At 49.2% G+C, this 23,656-nt stretch overlaps 1 protein-coding gene across 2 annotated transcripts; it reads right to left on the bottom strand.

Annotated features, from left to right (window-relative positions):
* Positions 1-399: 399 nt before the first annotated feature.
* Positions 400-23,656, bottom strand: ATN1 (atrophin 1). Of its 2 annotated transcripts, XM_052701716.1 has the most exons (10): positions 23,372-23,656; positions 8,286-8,480; positions 7,952-8,089; positions 7,494-7,607; positions 4,705-6,677; positions 4,407-4,629; positions 3,610-4,327; positions 2,439-2,582; positions 2,017-2,197; positions 400-1,511 (listed from the first exon to the last, which is right to left on the bottom strand). In XM_052701716.1, exons 2-10 carry the CDS (start codon positions 8,361-8,363, stop codon positions 1,478-1,480), a joined length of 3,603 nt encoding a protein of 1,200 aa, XP_052557676.1. In that variant the 5' UTR covers positions 8,364-8,480; positions 23,372-23,656; the 3' UTR covers positions 400-1,477. The 2 variants fall into 2 exon arrangements, with proteins under 2 accessions (XP_052557676.1, XP_052557677.1); XM_052701717.1 differs by lacking the exons at positions 7,952-8,089; positions 8,286-8,480; positions 23,372-23,656 and adding an exon at positions 7,170-7,278 and having other exon boundaries at positions 7,494-7,602.

The following is a 23,656-nucleotide window of genomic DNA, read 5'->3' as shown; positions in this document are numbered from 1 at the left end:
GGAGGCCCGCAAGGCGCAGACATGCCCCTACGTAAGGGCGAGTGGGCCGCTCGTTCCGGGCCGCAGCCCGAGCGGCCCCACGGTTCTTCTAGGCAGGCTGCCGCCCGCTCCGCGCTACCGGCGGCAGGCATTAGCCGCAAAACAGAGCCCTGCCGCGCCGCTTTGGTCGTATGCAGATCAGCCGCTTCTTATTGGCGCCAATGCGCTCACGCCCCGCCCCCTGTAGAGGACGGGCTCGACTGGGCCTCGGGCGAGGGCTGCGATTGGCGGGAGGTGCAGTGCAGAGGGCGTGTCCTCCGAATGCCCCGCCCACCGCGAGCCGCAGCGGCAGGCTGCGCGCCTTGTCCAGCAGGGTACCTCTGGGCGCTGAGAGAGAGAAATGAACACAACGGACTCTGATTCTGGAAGGGTTTTTGTTTGCTTGTTTGCTTTTCTTTTTAAGAGCTTCATATATATATTTATATATATAAATTATTAGAATGTGTGATGGGGAGTGCGTGGGGAACATGGTTGGGGCATTTTTCCATATCTGGGCCGTGGGTTGGTTTCCTTTTCCTTTTAATGGTTAAGTAAATATATATATGGGGACCGCTCGAGTTATACAACCGTGAGATCAGACACGCACGCGGGGGAAGGGGACACACGTTGCTACATCAAACTGCCACGTCTAATAGGATGTGCATGAGTCAAAGTACACCAAGTGGGGGGGGTGAGGGCAGGGGTGCCGCTCGGGCAGGCCTGGCACTGGGATCAAGGGGTGCCTGTGGGCCGTGGCCATCCGTGAGGTGTGAGGGAAGTACGGCCGCGCCCAGCAGTCCCACAGCGCTTGGTACCCAGCAGCCTGGAGCTGCCTTGGCAGCGGGCAGCAGTGCCGTGTTGCAAAGGTCCGGGAACGCACTGCTCGCATCCGAAGGGAGGCTGGAGAATGAGAGGCTGCTCAGGCTCATCTGAATAAGTTCTGTGTTGCTTTTCAGGATCGCTAAGCAGTATCTTACACCTACAGTGTGGGGGAAGAGGAGGCATCTAGAAGAAAGGCTCCACTGGGTTTGGAGGTGCGTCGTGGCTGCAGCTCCTGCTCACAGAAGCAGGAAAGGCGGCACTGTGTACATGAAGTCCCGAGAGTCCTTTTCTAGTTAACACAACCGCTCCCTCAAAACGAAAGATGGAGCTGCTGCAATCTTGAATTCACACCAGTCTTTATCTTTGTGAGCTCTTTGTGATGCAGATTTTAATTCCTCCAGAGCTCTGCTGACATCATGGACAGATCCTTTCAAGTCGATCATTGGTGTTGCAGTCCCTCCCTGTGTGCTTTCCTCCACATTCTGCTCCCAGGATGCCATACCATAGTTCTGTCCCATCCTTTCTTGCAGTGTGCTGCAGGGTAGGATTGACACGCATCACTGCAGCTTCCCCTCCCCTGGGATTTGGTTGGTTCACAGAAAGACATAGGGATGTCATGTTGACAGTTGGAGTCAATTTAAAGGGGTTTATCACTTTCCTTCTTCAGGTGACTAGGATAAAGGAGAGAAACAAAGTGATTGTGAGAGGGAAGATACAGGGAGAAATTACTTAGCGTTGCGCAAATGCCAGTTGCTAGCCTAATCCTGCATGGCAATGCCAGCTTGGCACTGCAAATCCTTCATGTAAGAGGTGCCATCCAAAACATAATATGCTGCACTTCTTACCCAACAAGCTTCTGAGAAAGCCTTGCCTTGACAAGGGCATCCAGCCCTTTGAATAGTTGGCATTTTGGCAAGGGTATCTGTTATTCATCACTATATTGGCATGTGTGAAACAGGTTTCCTGCCAAGGACAGGAGCGGAAGCCCCATCACAGCCTCTGGCCAACAGCCCATAGCTGTACACCGCAGCAAGCAATCCCCAGTCCCAGCATGGGGTCAGTCTGGAGCCACACACATATAGGGAAACACATCTCCAACCCCACTGCTTACACAGATGTGCCTCTTTCCCAGTGTTTCTGCTATGCTCAGTCCAAGTGTGAGCTTGGTGCACGTACCTGTAGTAATCCTCTTGGGTGGGGAGTGGCACTCCATGCAGAGGGTGGTGAGCATGGAGCCACTGCTGCTGCTCCAGAGCCAGGCGCTGCAACTCGGCCGACTGCGCGTGCATGGCCTGCAGCTGGTGCGCTGCCGACATGGGGGCAGAGAGAGATCCTGGCAGGTCTCTATAGGGAGCAGCTGTACCAATAGACAAATGAAAGAATGAACAAGCTAGTGTCACAGCTTCATCCGTGCTCCTACACACCAGTCAAGGCTCCACGGCACTTAATGGCATTGTGCTACACCCAAACCCATACCATGCCGGAGCTCTGCCTCATAGATCTCCACCCATCTTATGACACCCCCCATGGCTGCCCTGCCCCACGGTGCTCTGCTGATGCCCTCTGAAGGGGTAAAGCAGGTCTGAGAGCACTCTTACCAAAGAGCTGGTGGCGCAGCACTTCGTTCTCATGGAGAGGGTGAGGGAGCAGAGGGTTGGGGATGGTGCCAGCTGGGTATGGGATCCGAGTGAGGTGCGATCCCGAGGCAAGGGGGTCGATCAGAGGGTGGACAGAGGCTGAGGCTGGGAAGAAAAGATGTCAAAAGGTAGTTGTCTCGTGCTTGGTAAGTCACAAAGGGAAGAGCACAGGACACAACAACAAAACAGGTACGGAGCAAGTTGCTTTGCATTAGGACTGGAATGCTTTCAAGGCATGCAATGCAGTACCATTGCCTTTGAGCGTTACTCCTTTTGCCTGCATTGAATTTCATGTGAAGCAGTGTGGCCCATACTCTGTGCCCATACTCTTCAGAGTTGGTTCTGCAAGGGCCTGCTCTACCATCTAGCCTGTACCCAGAAGCGAGATACTGTTTTATATGAAAACTGATTTTTCCAGTGCTTTGGAGCCACGCCATTCACTTGTACCCGATGCCACCTCTGAACAGCTGCAGATGATTAATGCGGGTATCTGCCTGTGACTGCCACCACATCGTGCCTACCTCCGTAGGCACGGCAATTTCTTTCTATTATATGATAGTATGGGCTTTGCTTCCATGAGATTTTCATTAAGCTGCTTTTTACCTTGGTATCCTGTGGAACAAAGAAATGGAAGGGGCCACCTCCATTCTGAAGGATGGTTGTCTCCAATTCCTTACCATTCTTCCCCCCTATCCCATCCCAAGAGTGGCAGGAGCAAACTACAGAGCAAACTACAGAGCCAACATTTCCCTGACATTAAGGATGCTTTTGAGGCTGCTGTTATCAGGGCGCCCATGCTCTCAGCAGACCCTAGGGTGAGGAATGCAGCCCACAGCCCCATAATATGGTGGAGCCAGTGCTCACATGGCATTGCATTCTAAGAGACCCAAACTAAAAGCTGTGGTGAAAACAGTTCTGCTCTCCACCAAGCAGCAGACTCACATGGCTTTTGCAAAAGATGACAGTGTCTTTCGTGGGATGGGAGGTCCACGAGGGATCGCGAGGGTGACTTTTTCTGGGTGAATAGGTGGGGGTAAGGCCCTCTAATCTTGCATCAGAAATATTTGGGCTTTTCCAGAGGCAGATGGACGGGATGCAGCAGGAGCAGAGCACTGCTCTGTGCAGTCCTTACCTGCGTGTATGGCATCCTGCTGGTGGAGGTGTAGGTGGGAGTGGATGTGGGAATGCTGATGGTGATGAGGCGTCACATTGAGCATCTGCAGCCGGGCCAGTGGGTCATTGCTGAGAGCAGCCACCCGCTCGGCGTGCTGGCGCTCGGCTGCCAGGCGCTCAGCATAAGACATGTCAGGACGCAGAGTGGGGCCAGCTGCCAGCGCCAGCCTCTCCCTCTCCAGGTGGCCCAGCCCAGGATGGAAGGGAAAGGCGGGATGGAGACCGGGAGCCGTCTGCAGGCTGAGCCCACCATGGCGTGGGAATGGATCCATGGCAGCAGCTGGAACGGCATGGAGCTGCTCCAGCTCAGCCGGCTTGACTTCAAACCCAGGCTTGAGGCGCTCACGCAGGTCCCGGTCTCTCAGATCTCTCTCACGGGCTTCCCTCTCCCTCAGCTCCCGCTCCCGTGTGGCTGGGTCGCTGCTGTAGATGGCTGGCACGTTGTAGCCCAGCAGGCCTGGGTCGATGGCACCCAGCGGCACGTAGAAAGGGTGGTTGCGGTTGCTGGGGGACATGACGTGGGGCCGGGCGTATTCACTGAGTGTGCGCAGGGCCGGGGTGTCAGGGCCCAGGTAGGGGGGCACGGTTGCTACAGCGCTGCCCTGCTCAAAGGAAGGGCGATGGGGGACGGGCCCCAGTGAGGAACACTCCACTGGCCGGCCCTCCTGGGCCATCTTCTGCAAGAAAGCAAAGAAACAGCATCAGGATACTTGTGGCCCACCGCCAAGGTCAGCCTCCAGCATCCTCTGGACCTACCACGCTCCTCTCCAGCTCCCGTTCCTTCTCCCGCTCCCGTTCCTTCTCTCGCTCTCGTTCCCGCTCTCGTTCCTTCTCCTCTCGAGCCTTTTGCTCGGCCTCCCGCCGCACTTTCTCCACCAGGTCTGCCCTCTTCTTGGCCAGCTTGGAGCCATCAAGGGGCACGAAGTACAAGTCTGTGCGGGAGCAGGAGTTGAAGCCACGGTCCAGGTGCTTGTTGAACCTGGGGGCATCAAATGCAGCGTGTCAGTGCAGGGGGAACGGGGAAAGAGCAGGGTGGGGATCTTCCTGCCCCTACCTGGCTGACTGGCTGGCATGGCTTGGCACATCCACTACCTTGGGTGGCGGTGAGGGGCTGCGAGCGGGTGGCACAGGGCTCTCTGGGGGCTCATACTCCTCTGATGGTTCCTGCTTGATCTGGGCTGCGCTGAGCGGCAGTGGTGGGGCTGGGGTGGCTAAGCTCCCTGGCAGCGGTGGGGCAGGCGGGGTGGGTGAGGCGGCCTTGTAGCCACTGGCCACAGGAGAGGATGCTACCCGGTAGCCTGGGGGGGTTGCAGCCCGGAATGGAGCAGCCGAGGAAGCTGGAGGAGAGCTTGGCTTGTAGGGAGCTGGGGGCTGGAAGGTGGGGACAGGGGAGGCTGCACATTTCCCATATGGGGCCACAGCTGAGGGAGGCATTGGGGGCGAGACGGTCTTGTAGGGGGCCGCAGATGGAGAGGCCATGGTGGTGATGACGGTAGAGAGGGTGGTGGCTGCAGAGGTGACTGGAGGGCCAGCACCATGGGCCGGGGAGGGGGGTGGAGGCGGGGGGAAGGTGTAGGTGGCAGGACTCTGCCCTGGGGGATGAGTGCATATGGAAGGGTAGCTTCCCTGGGAAGAGGTGGAGGAGGAGGAAGAAGAAGATGAGGAGGAACAGGAGGAGGAGGAAGAAGGGGCTGTAGCAGCTGAGGGAGCCTGGCTGTAAGTGGCCTGGCTGTGGGGAGGGTAGAGGCGCAACCCATATGTGGCATGAGATGGGTGATGGCTATTGGACTCCAGGGCATGGGGATAGCCCCCAGGGGGTTGTGGGGGGGCTGCTGCTACAGCTGGGGAGACCCCCCCACCACTGCTGTGGCCATGGTGGTGCTGCTGCGGTGGTTGCTGGTGATGAGGAGACTGACCAGGGAAGGAGGCTGGGAGATGCGAGCTGGCATTGCCCAGGGGGCGGCTGTAGGGAGGAGGGGCCTGGCTCCACACAGGTTGTGAGGGTAGGGAGGGCTGGGTGTACTTGGGGGGCTGGCTGGACACTGAAAGGCCGCTGGGCGGGGGAAAGGAGTGCCCATAGGAGGCAGTGTAACTGGGCAAGGGCTGGGTGGGGGAGGGCTGTGGGTACTGGGAAGAGGAACTGGAGGGTGGCAGCTGCGGAGGGGCATAGGGGTAGCGTGAGGGGGCCAGGGGCTGTGCCTTGTCCTGGCCTATCCCATGGGGTGATGCCATGTGCCCACTCAAGGCCTGCCCTGCCATCCCTGGGGAGCTGGAGGCAGCTGCCACATTGTTCAGTGGGCGTAGGGCTGGTGGGGGTGGCAGGTTGGCTGAGACATGCGGGAAGGAAGGTGCAGAGGCTGGGGGAGCAGGCGGTGGGTTGGCTGGGGAAGTCTTCTGAGGGGGCAACCCCCCAACCACCGACGCCAGTGAGATGGGAGTGGTGGGTGGTGGATTGTGCTTGGCGCTGAGGGTCTGCTCACGACTCCCCGGTGCTGAGAGCCCCCCTGCTCCACCAGCAATTTTGGAACCAACTTGAACCACATTGGCCGCAGGGTAGAGAGGAGCGTGGGTGGAAGTGGAAGAAGAGGAGGAGGAAGAAGAGCAGGGGGCAGAAGTGGTGGCAACGGCAGAAGAAGAGGAGGCTGGTGTCTGTGGGGCTGGAGCCTGGAAAATGCGGGAGGCCTGGCCCTCCAGCTGGGAGTGGTAGCCTCCACCAGTGGGGCCCTGGGGGTGGGCCTCGCCTGGGAGACTGAAACCAGGCTCAGGTGGACGGGCCAGGCTGTCAGAAGTGGGGGCGACCGGAGGGCTCTGGGGGAAGAGCGGAGGGTGGTGGTAGGAGAGGGATGGGCCCTGGGACAGCACAGAGGAGGAGTCGGAGTCATTCTCCACACTGCCAGGGCTGTAGACACTGGGTGAGGTGCTCCTGTTATCCTGGTCAATGTCCCGTGGGTCGCTGCTCATCTCATCATTGAAGCTGTGGCCATCGAGGCTGTCAACGTCAGAAGGGGATGGAGGACAGGGTAATTCCTGAAGTAATGAGAGGAAGAAAAAGTTATGTGACCTCCCTGATAATGCATGACACTTTTCAATCTCACCTTCCTCTGCTGTCCCTAGCATTAGAAAAGCACACTGAGGGAAGGAGGCTTCATTTGGCAGTTCTCTTGCTGCCCTTTGGAACAGCAGCTCAGGTGCTCTTGGATACTTCATTACACACTTGGGGAGGAGATGGTGATGGGCATCTCATGTTCAGAGGCACAGTAACTGTTAAAGATGAGGCTGAGACAAGGCACCTGCAAGGTCCCAGCACCAGCACCAGTAATGGGCTGCTGGCCAAGACATGAGTCAGTACTACCACCAGGTGGCACAGCAAGGGGGGAGGTAGTGCTGCCCACACAGCCCCCAGACCCACAGTTTTCCCTTGAGTAGGGCTCTCCTTGACACCCTGCTCAGGAAGAGGCCTGCTCCCTGGTCCTTTTCCAAGCCCTGCCCTGAGCAAGTCCTCTCTGCCCCACTCCTTACCTTTTGGGGTTCTCTTTGTGTTTCCCACTGAACTCTTCCACTGCTTGGTGATTAAGCAGTTAATGTGGCAACAAACAAGTGAGCCTCAGAGCCTACAAGAGCAGTTCAACTGAAAGAAAGATCAGTGCTGAGCTGAGCAGCATCCACGTGGAGAAATTACATAGGTGTAACTGCAGGTGTCACTTGGGCTCTGCCTGCAGAAGAGCTGCAGGGCACAATCTGAGGTGAGAGAGCTATCAAGCAAACAGAATCTCAAACTAGGAAGATGTGAGCAGCACAGGTAGGGTCCAGAATGTGCCAGTAACCGTAACAGAGAGAACTCACCTCAGTTTTGGTCTTTTTAGGAGCATTGCTGTCCTCCCCCTCACTTTCAGAGATCTCTTCTGTTCGGCTCTGCTTGCTGCCCTTGGGGGTGCAGGATTCCTCCACCCGGCCTTTCTGCAAGGCAGACGAGAGAAAACAAAGAGGTGAGAGGGCCACAGGGAAACCTCCCACCCTGCCCAGCTTTGCCAGCTGGCAGCAGGCGAGACACAGCACCATTTCTGTTGCAGATCATAGCAGGCAGTGGGACATTGTAGTGGCAACACTGAGCCAGGATATAGCAAAAAGCAGTACTGAAAATTGAGATACCAGGAAGCACAAAGAAAGGAATACAACCCCTACAGGTAGCTAACTCAGCATGGGTTGCATGGTAGATCCCATCTGGTCTGCATTCCCAAACGGGTCATGCCCATTCTGAGCAGCCCTTTGGCACCCTACAGCCGCACACTACTTCATACTACCTTTGTTGCTTGTCGGGATTTCTCAGCTTTGCCATCACTGCTGGAGGTGCTTACACCACTGGGGGAAGCTCGACCCCGTGACCTGAGCTCCTCTCGGGGCCCCGGAGTCTCTTTCTTCCGTCCACTCCGCATAGACATCTGGAAAGGGATCATCAGATAAGTTCTACTTTGCACCTCCTTCCACTCCTGCCCTGTCCCCTGCCCTCCCAAAGCCCCACGTCCTGACACTCAACCACATCAAACTCATCTTCACCACCTCTGCTGCAAGCCTCAGTCCCAACCCACAGCACTTGCTGGTCATGGGGATCCCACCTCCCTCTTCCATCTTATGTACCGAGTCCTTGTTCTGTCGTGTCTTCATTCTTTTGGGTGTGGGACCCCCATTCTCCTTGGCACGGCTTGATGAAAACATAAATTTTTATCGCTCTGCAGCCCCCTTCCGCTGTTCTGAGGGAGACTGAGGTGGGCAAGAGCAGGTCTTCTGGAAGGGAGGGCTTACACCAGCAAGGCAATACGACCCTGGTGGGCACTGAAAGGGAGACAAGAAGATGGGGAGAAACAGTGAGTAGACTATGGAACATCCCTTTGTGGTTTGTTATAGAAATATGACAAAATTATTACTGTTTCTTTAGTTATTACGCACAGATGTAAGGATCTTTACCAAGAATGCAATAAATTTTCCCATTAGTAGGAGAAAAGATTTGTTCACTGTCATCTCTGATTTGCAGTTTCTAGGACTGATACAAACATTATGTGAGGCAGTCAGGATGCAACAGAAATTTTTCAAGGGAAGCAGGGAGGAATGAGTTATCAGTATTTTGATTTTCCTCTGGAAGCATTTTAGTATTTCCATTTCCTTGTTGATTTATCTCCAGAGAGAGATAAGAGTTTAAAAAAAAAAAACAGAAACAATCACCACTAATTTTCTGCCTTCAGAAGTTCCTCTTTGCACTTGCCGCTGCAGTAAGTTATCCTTAACTGGCCACGTGTTATCATTATCTAAGTCTGTGTAATAAGCCCCCTGAGATCTCTGCTGCAAGGAGGATGATACAGCCCTGACCTCCCCAGACCACACACACGTGCTCACATATACCAGAATGTTAGGATGGGTATGTGACAAGTCTTGCTCATGCTACTCAGTGTCCAAAATAGGTGCAAGATCATTCATTTAGCTTTGATGTTACATGGCACAAACTGCATCATTCTGCTTAGCTTGGACCATCTCCTTAGACCTCCTTCGTCTCCATCCCCTCTGCTGTTTCTCTATGTATCAGTGTCATGCCTGGAAATGCACAGAACTTTGCACCAGCAGGGAGATTTCCAAGCTCCCTCTGAACAAGCTTACAATCTGTGCCATGTCCTGAAAGCACTGTTAGATATTTAACACCCCATGGTGCCAGAGGGTTCCTAGTTCAGAGTATGAAAACACCATGATTCTGATAGCCTGGGAGCTGTGCTGGGGTCAGTAAGGAATGCTGCTTCTGAGGCTGGTTTGCTTGGCTCCAGCTCAGGACCCTTTGCATTGCCCTGCACTGCACAGGCATATCCAAAGAGGCCGTCCTTCTCCAGTCTGTTGTACAAGCTCCTGCACCCAGCATCTAGATGGACAATCTGCAAGACAACAAAATTTGTCCCGTGGTTGAAGCATCAGGAAACATACACTTGTCTTCTGGGTTATATGCTTGGCTCTGGAAGCATTGGGAAGTTTTGGGAACTCAGCACTCCTAGAGGCCATCCCAGATTTGGAGAGGTCAGCCTCTAACTGGTCAGTGCTGGAGTCTGGAAGCACTCTCCAAAGGGAGCTGAACCCAGAGATCAGAGCAAAAGCATGGGATGGAAGAGCTCATGGCCCAGCTGCTGAGTTGCATGGCCTGAGTCGCTGCTTTCCACTGCCTCCATCTCCCTGCTCATAAAACACAAAAGTAATTTCCCTGACCTGCTCCTTGTGGGATTCCTCATCTTCCCTGGCCAGAGCTGAGACACTCATATAGAAGATACTTGCGAAGAACAGGGATTGTTTGTTTTAATTTCATTAATATTTTATTTGACCCTCACCATGAAAGCCACAGGGGACTCATCTAGCATTAATTCTCACACAAAACAATTCATTAACTTAGACCTCTTCTTTAATAGAAAAATAGCTCACAGAGGTTGAGAACTGACCTACTGGAGCCAGAGCATTCTCTCAATCCCTATGAACTGATATCTTTTACAGGCCTGTTTTTCTGGCATAACCTGGCCTTCAGCTGCTAATTCAGTCAGTTATGCCGATGCTAGAGTGTGTTCCAGGTAAGCATATAGAATTACTATTTCTGATAAGAAAGGAGTGCTATAAGGAAGGCAACCCTAGCTGAACTCAATCCCAGCACACACCATGTTGGCAGCCCTCAGGTGCCAGCTCCACTTCAACTGAATGCAGTGCTAGCAGCAGCTCACTGCCGACATGTTGCTGCTCTTTACATTACACTCAGCAGCAATGCCACCCACAGCTCCCACAGTGGACATTGTCATGTAGTGCAGAGGGCTCACTTCAGCCTTCTAGCAGCTCCATAGCAATGATGACGGCAGTCTACCCAAGGGAGGTAAGGCAAATGCTTACTGGAACCTCCCTTTCTAAACGAAATACCAAGTATTTTTCTCAGCTGCAGACTACATAGCACCAAACAAAGCCAGAAGCAAACAGGTGCATTTTGGAAGACAACCATTAACCACTGGGGCAGAAGTTTCTGCCACTAAGAGGATTAAGACTTTTCTAAAGCAAAACCGACCCACACATTATTTGGCTCAGCACAGCAATGGCTATGTCAGAGGTCACACCAGAGGATCACAGTGCTGCTTCTAACCTCAACATCTGCAAAATAAAAGCTTGCAGTAGGAACCCTGGCAATTAACAAAGTGTAAAACCTGAGCTACCTTTAACCCTTTCCATCACAGAAGATCCCTCTAAATGCCTCTGAAGAGTTTTTACCACCCTGTGGTTTTGTGAAAATGAGACAATTGGTAGTACTGTTGCCAAAGGGATAACCTTTTCCTGGCCTTGTGAAGCCCTTTACAGTTTAAACTGAGTTAAGAGGCACTGGGAATTGCTGTTAGTGTTTGTGTAACCCAGCTCAGTCAAGCGCACTTCCAAGAATCCACCATATTCTCCTGCAAGCCCTGTGCAGGCTCCTGCATTCAACAGGCATCCCCACGTGACACCCAAAACGGATTGCACTCCTCCAGCCACCAGCCCCATGTGGTTCCCTGTCCCAAGTGGGCTGTCCAGGCAGCCAGGGGGCCTGAGGCTGCTCTGCTGGGAGATCCAATACACTGTGCTCTTCACAGGCTGTGGTGTGAAGCAGCTCTTTGCAGCTATCGGAGCTGGAAGAAAGTCCAGCTCTAATGGGATACGCTCAAGTTTTACCTACTTAAACACATGGTCTTGCCCTCTTAGAAAGTCACATTAATGTCCTTTGTTCTGTACATAGTTTACATACTAGACCGAGAGTCTAAGAAAATAAACATTCATACATGGCAGCAGAAGTACAGATGGCCTAGAATGGTGTTTGGGGGCTTGTCTGGGGTGGTAAGTGACAAACTCCACAGAAAACTTGCATTTCTGTACCCAGATGTACAGCCCACACATGCTGCCTGCAGCAGAGAGGCAATTTCAGTGAGATGGGAAGGCCTAGATGATGCCCCAGGACCCAATCAGACCTGAAGGGCCTGGTCACTTCAGCCAGTGCTCACCAGCAGGGTCAGTCCAGCATGGGCAGCCCAAACACGGGGCTCCGGTCTGCCTGAGGTCAAATGCCAGCCAAGTCCAGCACTGTTGGGCTGATCACATCCATAGCTGGGGGCACAATGCAAAGATGGCAATGTGCGTGGCCAGATCATAGGCGGAAGGGGCAGTCTGACAATATCTTGCTACCTGCAAAGCATGCTTGGGCATCATCTCGGAGAGTGTTTGCTGGCACTGGCCAAGGGCGGTACAAGGGAATGCCATGCCAATGGACAGCCAACTGTGCACGAGTGCTAGAGCTTACTTCAGATTGCAGACATACAGCCTGGCCAGAGTTATCTTCCGCTAGGTGACAGTCCACAGAAAATGACTTTTGAGTTCCTCCCTTAGTCTAAGTATAGATGTTCCAAAGTTCGAACTCTCTTGTTTTTTTCCTTTTGTGCTTTTTGCTTGTTTGTTTTTCAGTTGGGAATTATCGAAAACACACAGTGACAATTCCTGTCTTTATTTTATTTTTTTTTAATGTAAGAACTACATTCAAAATCCTATCTGAAATCAAAGGCATTTGGCTTGCCAAAACAGGGTCTGAGAATTAGAGGGATTCTCCTTCTCTGCAGCTTATTAGTTCAAGTTCATATCCTGGTTTTCTTCTCCCTTCTCCTCCAAAAGGATGAAAAGGGGTGGTGAAATGAACACAGCATCTTTATAACATACTGCAGATGCCAAAAAGCATCCTGAAAGCAAGATGTGATGTAAACCACAGTATTCCCAATGGCAGGTAAAGACCACTCAGAGGTGAGCCAATGGAGCAGGATTGCCAGGGACATGCACTCAAGACAGCAACTGCTATATCTTATACTGCATAGTGTTTCCAGGCAATAAATTTTCAACTCCTATCCCCATTTCCTTTACCTATAAAATGAGGAAAAAATCCTAGAGATTCACCTGGGGTTAACAACTGTGCAGTAACTGAAAAAACAAAGTTTTTTCCAAAATACCAAAGTCAGGCATCCTGATGTGTGACATTTCCTAATGGCTACTTACCTGACTTTGTGCTCTAATCCAGGTGTTTTAGCACTAGGCACGCAAGAGGGAGGGAAGGGGGAAAGTGCTGTGTCCAATGTTAGATAGCAGTAAATGATGAGTATGTCAGGGCTCAGGCTGCATGCAGTCTTACTGCCAGTTCTCCAGTATGTACACCAAGTGTGAAAATGACTGTGTAAGTGAAAAGATTAGGATGCCAAAATCATTGAATATAAAGATGGCAGTGGGCAAATGCTTGTAGCTAGTATTACCTTGGTTGCCAATATTCCCATGACTTGCAAATCTTCACTTTTTTTTTTTTTCACATAGTAACTTTTGTTACGAAGAAGTATGCTTACGTGAAACTGAATGAAAGGTAGTAATTGACACAGGCTGGATCCTACAGAATAATTACAACAGCCGGTGGATGGAGGGGCTGTGAGCACAGGCTGGAGACTGGATTAGTGAAGGAGTAAAATGGCAGACTTAATGGTCATTTAATCATCTTCCAATAAAATTCCAGTGAGCAAAGTTTAACGCCGTCTCTCTCCTCAAAATGACTGCAGAGCTGGGGGATCCAGCTCTTCCTACTGGAGCAGCCAGGAGTTTCATACCAAACCAACTGTGCTTTTCCTTGTCCTCTCCAGCCTCCCTGCCCATTGTCAGCCCCCACCTCCTGTTGCTGCACAGGACAGTGTAAACTGCTGTTTGGAAACCAGAATGTACGAGCTCAGTGCACGAACAGTGATGGTTTCCAATTTTAGTTATCTTCTGTAAATTAAAAAAAAAAACTGCACTACTGAAATTATGTTATGTTCTTCTGGCTAAACTAAACTCACCAAAGTATCACATAAAATGTGTCACTAAGAAACATTTTTAAACAAACTTAACCAATGTTAAAAACCAATTTACTTAACAGGTACATCTACATTTTTGGAAACTTCATTCTCTACCAGAATTATACGTAAATACATTAACTGAATGAACACTCTGTGGCTTAGGTCTACCTACATAAATATTAAAATAATGCTGGAGCTCAACTTCAGTCACTAGATTTAGTCTTTATCTTATATATTTCATAACAATACTTGTTTAGGAATTCACTGGTCATTACACCTAAGTGCTTCTTTACCCCTGTAAAGTAATAAAAATTAAAATGCTCCCATTTCATGAAATGAGGCCAGACACTTTCAGAGTACTGGCACTCTAAGGGGATAAAGCCAGTTTACTTTTTATTAAGTCTGCATTCATGTTTTGTTTTCTTAATTCTACACAACTGTGAGACATAAAAATGTGAAGTGTGAAAGCTGCAGTTTGGGAAGTTCCACTCCACAAAAAAAGATAACTGAGAATAAAACACATTTTCTAATGAGAAGAGTGAAAGATAAAAACAATTAGAGCGAGAGTGAGGTAATAAATAATAAAAACATTTATGCATTTAACATCAGCTTAATTTACAGCATAGAAGAGGATATTAACTTTTGCAAAAGCAACTGAAAATGAAGTTTGATTCACTAAATGAAGGTTGATGTACTAAAGAACGTTACATTAATGGTAAGTTGATTCCTGAGGGCACAGTAAAATGACTGTAAGTCTGTAACAGATTTACTTTAAAATCTCAGAAGAATATTCAGCCTTTCCAGAGGAGGGCCTTTGGATCTCCTGGAGATATAGGCTGGCAGAGGATCACAAAATGCAACACAGAGTGGGATGGAAGCTAAGAAATGCATGACTGAGATGGGACACATCACCACTTCCATGCTCACTATTTTGGGAAGCTTAGCACCTCCTGTATTTGCAAGGCCTGAGCATACCTCACCTCTGGAATTGTTTAAGAGTCTACTGTAATTCATAACCTCCCTCCTTTTAGATATGAATTTCCCTTTACTAAGGAATGCAAAGTGAATTGCTTAGAGACATCAAAGGCCAGTTTACTGGAGACTCAAAGAAAGATTTGGTTTGGATGGCAGCTCTATTGGTCCCTTCTCCAAACTTCTGCTCACGGCTGGACTGGCCACAAATCTAGGTGGAGTTGCTCAGAAATGTCCCAAATATCTCAAAAAGCAAACCAACCCCAACTGACGTGGGGTACCCATCCCAGTACTGAAACATCTTTGGAGGCTCATGAATTCCTTGCTGCAGCTTTTGACCATGGCTCTACGTACCATGGCTTCAAATTGCTGGTACAAGGACGTTATCCACCTATTGGCCTGCCATGGTTGTTTATTGAGAACCTAGGTCTTCTGCCATAGGTCTTTATTGAGAGATATTGCTGGAAACTTTGCAGCTGCAGGATAAATATAAAAATACAGCCGTACCATCCACCCAACCCTCCTCTAACAAATCAATGAATGTCTCGTATCGCCACTCCTTTCTGCAAAGATATGTTGCCCTGCAGCTGGCAGAGGCAGGCCCAGGCCATGGTATGGCTCTCTGCTTAGACCCTCTGTCCCAGGCAAACTAGTCAGAATGTGGAAGAGAGACAGAGAGAAGCTCATGGGCTAAAAGGATTCAACCCTGTAAATGAATCTGAATGAGAAAAGTGCTGAAAGCGTCAGGCCAGATGACAGAAAAGGTGAGAACTGGTAGAGGAGGACTGTAGGAGGACTTTCCAAGAGGAATGACTTGAGCAATCAAATGACATGTGAACTTCCATCTGCACAAATGTAAAGCAATGCATAAAGAAAAAGATAACTCCATCTCCACATGTAAACTGATAGAATCTTTACTGATCAGAGCCGCTCAAGAATGGTATCCTTGGGGTATGAGAGACTGACCCATGAAAACATCACCTTGGCACTCAGTAGCTATCAAGAAGGTAAACAACCTGGCAGAAAAAAAAACAGAAAACAAAATAGCAGATGCCATTATGCACTTGCATAAACACATGCTTTGCCCATGCATGCTTGCAGTTCTGTTCCTTCCACAGAAATTAGAAAAGGCAATGAAAAGGCAATGACTGAATGGATTAAATATCTTTGTCCAGGAAAAAAAAAAAAAAAAATTAAAAAAGAAAAGAATACTAAATGAGGATGTCAGAAGGTCTGTAAAGTCTGTAAAGCCATATGTGAAAAGTAGGAGTTGGGTATAAAATAATTTCTTGCTGTTTTTTCCACTATAAGAAATGAGGACCATCAAATAATGCTACAAAGAACAAGTTCAAGATCAACAGAAATAAATGGTTATTGAATTGGGTGGTTCACTGCAGAATTTCTCATCAAAGGACTTTGTGAGTGCTAGAAATTTTCATGGGCTTAAGGGAGAAAAGAGAGAGAAAAGGTTTGTGCAAGATAGAGTATCTGAAGCTCACTGAATAGCAGGAAACCACATCTGCCTATGGCAGTCCCTGCCCTGAAAATGGCTGAAACCTGTAGGAGTACCAGAGGAAAATGGCATATAAGCTCGCTTTATATTACTCTTTTTCCTAAGTATTTGACAGCGACCACTGCTGGAGCAGCAGACTCTGGATGAGATGGCTGTTACTCAATAGCATGAAGAGAAACAGCAAGCAAATCCACCATCAGAACTTCTGCTCATCAGTAGAGAGCACTGGAGAGGAGAGGGATTTGTTAATCACAGGAAGGCTTAGGAGACCACTGTTATTTTGAAGGTACCACACAAGTATTACCAAGCAATGAGGAAGAAAGTATCGATGCCAAGGTACACCAAACTTGTCAGGCAACCCACACAATGCTTTGGTTACCCTGTAACCAAATCTGTTGGTTCTGTAAAGATTTGTAAAGATCAAAGTGTATTACAGAAGGTACAGAAAGCAGTTTCCAGAGTACTGAGGGACACAAAGAGTCTGTCTGTCATGTTCAAGACCTAGAAAGATATTACTTTTCCAAATATCACAATATAAAATCTGAGGTCATGCAATTACTGTCTGCGGAACACCAAAAATTAAACAAAGAGAGTTAGAAGTACACTGAAGCTAAGGAAGAAGGTAGGTATAAAATGGCTGTCAACAATTCTAAGATGGAAATGAGAAGACTCATCCATCTGGCGAAGCTCTGAAACAGCTTTCCCTGAAGCATAACAAGGGTAAAATAAAATCTTTATTATTTAGATAGAATGCACTAAGTTTGCAAAAGACAGTAGTTGGCATGGTGCACACAGGGGTTTTGCAGGCACAGCCTTTGGATTCTCTGTTTCTAGGAATTCATAGCTAACAGCAAAGTCAGTGTGACGGCCATTTTTGCAAAGACCAAGAGTCTGAGTGAGAAAAAGACAGACAATCCAGGAGGAAAGGAGTGAACTAAGGCCAAGGAGATGGGCACAGGAACAGCTGAGCTGCAGGCACAAGACACTGATGAACTCTGAGTCACTCCCTTGTTTGGAATCCCATAGATCATTCCCAGTCTACAGAACTGGCTAAGTGGGATGATCCTGTTCTCAGCTGTGGGGTTGAGAGAAGGGAAACCCAATAGTTTGTCACAGTTAAGATTTACACATGAGATCTCCAGAGATCTCCACCCAAATCCCCTGTTTGTGGCCAACTGCAAGGCTACGTGAAATCATCACCAACATCTCAGGGAACAGTTTCCTCAGTCACACAGGAACCTGTGCCAGCACTGAATTACTCTTGGGATAGGAACAGAAGTTTTGTCTCACATACTTCACCAAGTTCACAAAGAACAATTGGATTTAGTTCTTAATGACTTTACAAAATCAGAAAACATGACAATTTTGGCTGAGTCAAAGTCTTCCTGATCATGATACAGTGAAGTATTAGAAGTCACAAACATCTAAGATTCTCCCTGATCCCAAAAGATTTTAAAATAACAAATTCATGCAAAAATGCTGCCATGTACATAAGCATAATCTTCCTTACAGAACCACAGATAAAGGCCTCTACATCTTAAGTAGGCTACTGAGCCATTGCCATGATTAAGCCCAAACTGGATAGCCAGTGGAAAAGATATGATGGCAAATGAAAACACTGCCCAAGAGATATTAATCATATCAAACATTAAAACCATGGGGTAATCTTTGTAAAGCAGCACTTGGCAAACCTGTGACCTAGTGCACAGATATGGCAGGAGCACGACCTGTCCTGTCAAAAGGACCTCACGCATGGATCCACTGTCAAAAAGAGTATTTCCCAAAGCTTGCCATTGAGGGTCAACAGTGAATCATCATGGGACTCATTGGCAGTTGGTGAAGGCACCAGCCAAACAAAGTTTGCAGAAACACAGTAAAGTTTGCAGGTAGTGCTGAGGCAGAGTATGCAGCACAGATCAGTTGGAATTACTGCAACAGTGAGGTTGCATTAAAAGCATTTTAATTATGGAAGATTTCGACACGAAGAACAGAAGAACATAGAATGCTTTCAAGGATGAAAATTTGAGGATAAAGAGAAGCTCTGGAAAGTCCTTGTAGTTAACAGTCGGTAGCAAACTGAACATGAATTCCCAGCACAGGACTTCTAAGGAGGCCATTTCTGAATGAATGAAATCCACCAGTTCTTCAAGAGCAGAAATAGAGAAATGTTTTTACCCAACTAAACACAGGACTGGTAAGGAGTCTGACACACAACCCTTATGAGGAACTGCTGAGGCAGCTGGGATTGTTTAGTCTAGAGAAGAGGAGGCGCAGGGGTGATCTTATCACTCTCTACAGGTCCCCAAAGGGAGGTTGTGGTTGAGGTAGGGGTCGATCTGTTCTCCCACATAACTAGCAATAGGACTGGAGGGAATGGTCTCAAGTTGCACCAGGGGAAGTTCAGGTTGGACATTAGGAAATGCTTCTCTGAGATGGTAGAGTCATTTGTTTCTGGAGGTGTTCAAGAAATGTTTAGATGTTTTACTAAGGGTCATGGTTTAGTGGGAAATATTGGTGACAAGTGGACAGTTGGACTGGATGATCTCAGAGCTCTTTTTCAACCTTGGTGATTCTGTGATCATGGGAGTAGCGTATGTAGTTTTGTCTTGCGTGCTTCAAAAATGATGCTGACAAATTGAAAACTTCTGAGAAAGAACAATGAGGAAGATGTGAGGTCTGGTAACTCCCCTTCCTCTTTACAAAGAGTCTTAAGAAGCTCAACATGTTTAGTTTATTAGAGAAAAGGTCAAAAGGTGATGACCAAGGCCTACGAATATTATAAAGGGAGAAAATTGCGGATAGGAGAGAGCTCTCTAATCTACAAACCTAAGACCCTAGATTTAATGGATAGAAGCTGAAGCTAGAAAAAATTCTGACAGAAGCAGGGTAAAATCTGAAAACTGGGATAGATTAATTATTTGAAAAAGTTGCCTAGGGATTTAACGTATTGCTAGAAATCTTTAATGATTTTTCCCCTTTTCTTCTAAAAAATTGCTCAAATGTGAAGACTGCAGGTAAAATTCCCTGCCTTGTGTTGTACAGGGTAGAAGCGCAGTTAGCTAACCAGAACAGGTTTTTTAATGCTGAAGTCATTAGAAGTCATAGAGGGGTTGAGAAGAGGCTAGTCCTGGGTGAAACTGTACTTTGAAAGCATCAGTCTAGCAGTGTATAAGGAAAGCCCCATGAACAATCATGATTGGCTCATAGAGAGTCGACTGCTGCAAGCTCTGAATAATTCTGAGGAAAATCACTTCATCTGTTGCGCTGTCTGAAAGAAAAACAGCAGCATACACAATATACTATTTCACAGATACAACTTTATATCCAATATACTACACTATACAATTTCCATTTAAAACTTAATATACAGTATATTATGATGCATGTTGTATGTGATGTATTATATGTGCTACTATATATGTACATCATGTGGTGCATGTGTGTATATATATGTGCATGTAAAATACATACACACAAAAAAGAGATAAAGGCTGTTCAAATGGAACCTTCCCTTAAATGATGTACAACACAGAAAGACCTTATGGAAGAAAGAAGGTATCACCAAGTGGCTTGTAAAGCAGGGAAGCACACGACTAAAATTTTCCAGCTAAACTGATCTACGACGAACAATGTCACCAGGGCAAGAGACATAGAGGAAGATTGAAAGCAACCAGTTACACTTCCTCAGCAAAGCTCAGTCAGAACAACATTGGCTAAAATCACTCAGAGAAGATACTGCAGTTACCCTTTGGTTTGTAGGTGAAAATACCGCCACAGCAATCAATCAAACATTGATATTTGTACAAGAGACAATAACAAATCAATGTTCGCTGCCACAACAAACAACGAAAACGGGATCTAAGAAATTTCTGCAGCTGCAGAGCATCATCAGAACTGGAAGGAAGGCAGTGCTTCTGAAGGGATTGTTTCTTCGCAAAACTACCTAGCGCTAAACTTTTAGTACGTGCCAAATCTTCTCTCCCAAAGAACTCTCAAGTCCACTTTAACCCCTGGGCTAATACAGAGGTAAATCTCAAATCGCTTGGGCTGAAAACATCCCCTTGCATCTCACTGTTCTCTACACACTTGATGAGGAGGACATGGGCTGTAGGCCCACAATCGCACACTTAATAACCGGAAGGTCAGGAAGATCCTCCAGCTTAGTGTTATAAAAAGGGCAATGGCACACATATCCAAGCAACGTGTCTGGGGACCTCTGCAGCTTCAGTAACCCAGGCAAGGTCTTGAAATGCTCTACCTCATGTTAACATTAAAAAACTCACTGTGAGCAGGCTGTGACCACGTGAATTAATTCTGCAGAGAACATGTACCCTAGATGTAGCTCACTTACATAAGAGCATGACTTTTTTGGAGATGCTTATACTTTCACATTTGGAACTTGAATTGCCTTCTCCTTTGGACTACTGGCCCTTCAAGAAATTTATACAGCATTATCATTCTGTACTTCACAACGTTCCTCAGGAAGCAAAGATAGAAGAGACAAACCGATAAATGCAGGAAATACACTTGATATTTTCATAACAACTCTTAATGGAGGAAGAAGGAGGTTAAAAAAAAATAATCCACTAGAAGTAAGAATGTAGTTTATTTGTCTAAAAGAGAACATTAATAGGAGATAGACAAAATAGAACCGGGGAGGTTAAAGCCTGACAGAGGAAGCATACAGGTTCTCATAAGAACAGGCAGTTACCTAAAGAGAAAAAAATAAAACACCGAGTAAGAGTGCAGGGAGATATTTAAGAAGGGGAAAAATCAAATAAATGCTCAAATCAATTGCAGAGACTTAATTTGCAAAGATATTACAACACAGATCCAGCAATTTATTTCTTCTCCATACAGCTCCAAATTCTAGTATCTACACCCATCAACTCCACCTTCATCCTCCACAATAATGCTGGTGAACACGAGGAAGACCACAGCAGGGAGGTTGGAACTAGATGAACTTTAAGGTCCCTTCCAACTCAAGCCAATCTATTGCCAAGGAGTAATAAAGAAAGCATTTATGGAGTTACAGATGCTGATCTTTGGGATGAGCATAACCTTCTCTATCCATTCCAGCTGCAAATATAATCTCCCCATCTTGAAGAAAAACACCTATCCGGTTGCTCTTGGTATAATGATCTTGATAGGCTACAGTCATAGATCCTTGCATGCCCAGTATTATATACAAATATAGATGAATCTGAAGGCAAGAACGTAGGAACCTTTCAGAGACACCCAAGGGGTACACAGTTTGGGGGAGGAGGTAAATTCACATGAAAAAGATGTAAAGGCGGCCCATCACAGCAGGTTAAACCTGTTGATCTTCTTTATTAGAACTCAGTGCAAGTTTAATTTTCCCGTTTAGAGGAGTTTTATCATTTCCAGCAAGAAACACAGCACTGCAAATTCACTCCTCAAAGCCATGCTTGAAAGGCTCCATTGTGAATCACAACCAGAACAGTATGGTTTGAAAGACCAGACTATTCCCCCCCAGAAACAGGGAATATTCACAAACGACTGGCTATGCAGACACCAATAACAAAAATAAAAACAAACAGGTTGGGAAAGAAGGACGAAATTCCTTCCATTGATTTGATAGTTCACATTTACAAGTGTCCCATTCAGGGACAATGATTTTGGAGTTTCAGCCCCTCCGCTCCCTCAAGGATGCACGTACAGCACAGCAGTGATGCACAACACCCTTGGCTCAAAGGGACATTTGCTTTCAACTCAATAGTGAACTTGAGTTCATGAAAGTGAGGCAACCCAGAAAGGCTGTGCTCTGACATGAACACCTTGATTCCTGAGGGAAAACTGGGCTGATCTCTGAACCTTTAGGCATAAGCACAACTGAAGGTTCAGTAACTGTGTTCCACTATTCAGATGGCACAAGATGAATGACATATTCAACGGTTCTCCTGCTACACACCTTAAGGTAATGGCCTGCTACTTTCCCCTCGCTTTTTTTCAGTGCTAGAAAGCAAAGAGGTTCCCGGGCCACCCATCCAGTACAACAACCCAGGAGAGATATTCACAACCGATTTGAATGGCTAGCTCCATGGGTAGAGGCTGCTCATGAGGAATCATAGCGCCGCAAAACAGACCGTGCAGACAAAAGACACAAATTCTCACAAGTAGCTGCGCTGGCAACTAAGTAACTCACTGCAGAAGTCAAGCAGCCACAGCGCCGAGGCAAATGCCATGAAAGACACTACCTCTTTCAGAAGCAACCTCAGAACGTCGCTGCAGCTAGCAGGAGGCAATCGACAGATCTCAACTGCAAGCAAAGCAGCGTGCAAAGCGATGCCACAATGACCAAATGGCTGCCACTCCAAAGCACAGCCGGCGGACTCGCTGGTCAACAGCCACCGAAGCATTGCAACCTGCCATCTGGGGGCCAGCAGGGCAAAGCAGCGACCGATTCGATGGCACAGCCAGAAGAGCGGCACAGGAAATAAGGCTGCCACCTTTCCCTGAAGAGCCGACGAACACCCCAGGACGGAGAGTGAGCACCAACGCCCCCCAGATGCCACCACCCGTAGGGCCGTGCTCGCTCCCCGGTCCCCCGGCAGCTGTTTCCGCCTGTGAGCAGGGCAGCAGGTCCGCCCGTGCTGCGGATGGCAGCGGCGGGGCGAATCCCACCCGTGCAGCAAAGAGGGAGCGCACACACTTGGCGGTACGCCGGTTCCCCCGCTCAGAGCCCGCTGCGAACACCGCTTGCGGGCGTTATTCCTGCCTGCTCCCGAGCTGCACCTGGAAAGCAGGGACAATAAGAGGCTCTCCAGCAGGAGGGAATCTCGTCGAGATTTTTCGGGGCGGCGGGAGCCCGGCCGGCAGCGGGCGGGCCGATTTCCTTCCAGCATTGTTTTATTTCGATTCCCGAACGGCGCCGGGCTGCGCGCTCACAGCTCCGGCCCCTCCGCCGCCCCGGGGGCACCCCTGCCCCGGCCCCCGCCGAACTTCGCTCTGCCGGGAGGGGGCTCGGCGGGCGCTGACGTCAGGCCGGGAAGCGGCGAGGGGGGGGAGGTCCCCGCCCCGGGACCCTACGGCGGGTCCGCTCCGCGGGCTGCACTGGGCTGGGCGGCCGGCCCCCCTCGGCGATTTACGGTCGTTCCCGGCTCCCGCTCACGGAGAGAGGTTCGCCCCGGAGCCAGCGCGACCCGGTCCCGGCCCCGCCCGCCGCGCCCGCACTAGGGAAGGCACCGCGGGGGGCCCTTCCTCACCGCCACGGGGGTTACCGCGTCCCGCCCGCGCCCCCCGACCCGATCCGACGGACGGACGGAGGGACGGAGGGAATCCCCGCGAGTGGGCGAAAATGACAAGCGGCCGTGAGCGGGAGGGGAACTCACCGGCGGCTCCGGAGGGGAGGTCGAATGAAGGGAGGAATGGAGGAGGAGAGGAGCGGGGGAAGGGATTTAAACGCTGCCCCCCTCCCCCTTTTTTCCTTTTTCTTTTTTTTTTTTCCCCCTTTTTTTCCTCCCTCCTCCTGCTTCGCGTTCCCCCGCTCTCTCTCGTGCCTCCGGGATCGCGGCGGCGCGGGGGCAGCGGCTCCGAGGGGGGGCGGCGCCCCCCGTCCCCGCCGCGCCCCCCGCTCTCAGGCTCCGCCGCCTCTGCCCCGCTCGCCGCCCGCCTCC

This window comes from Tympanuchus pallidicinctus, unplaced genomic scaffold (genome assembly GCF_026119805.1).
Source record: "Tympanuchus pallidicinctus isolate F22 unplaced genomic scaffold, pur_lepc_1.0 scaffold40, whole genome shotgun sequence".
Taxonomy (NCBI): Eukaryota; Metazoa; Chordata; class Aves; order Galliformes; family Phasianidae; genus Tympanuchus; species Tympanuchus pallidicinctus.
The sequence above is the reverse complement of the archived record's forward strand: the minus strand, read 5'-3'. Positions and strand labels throughout refer to the sequence as shown.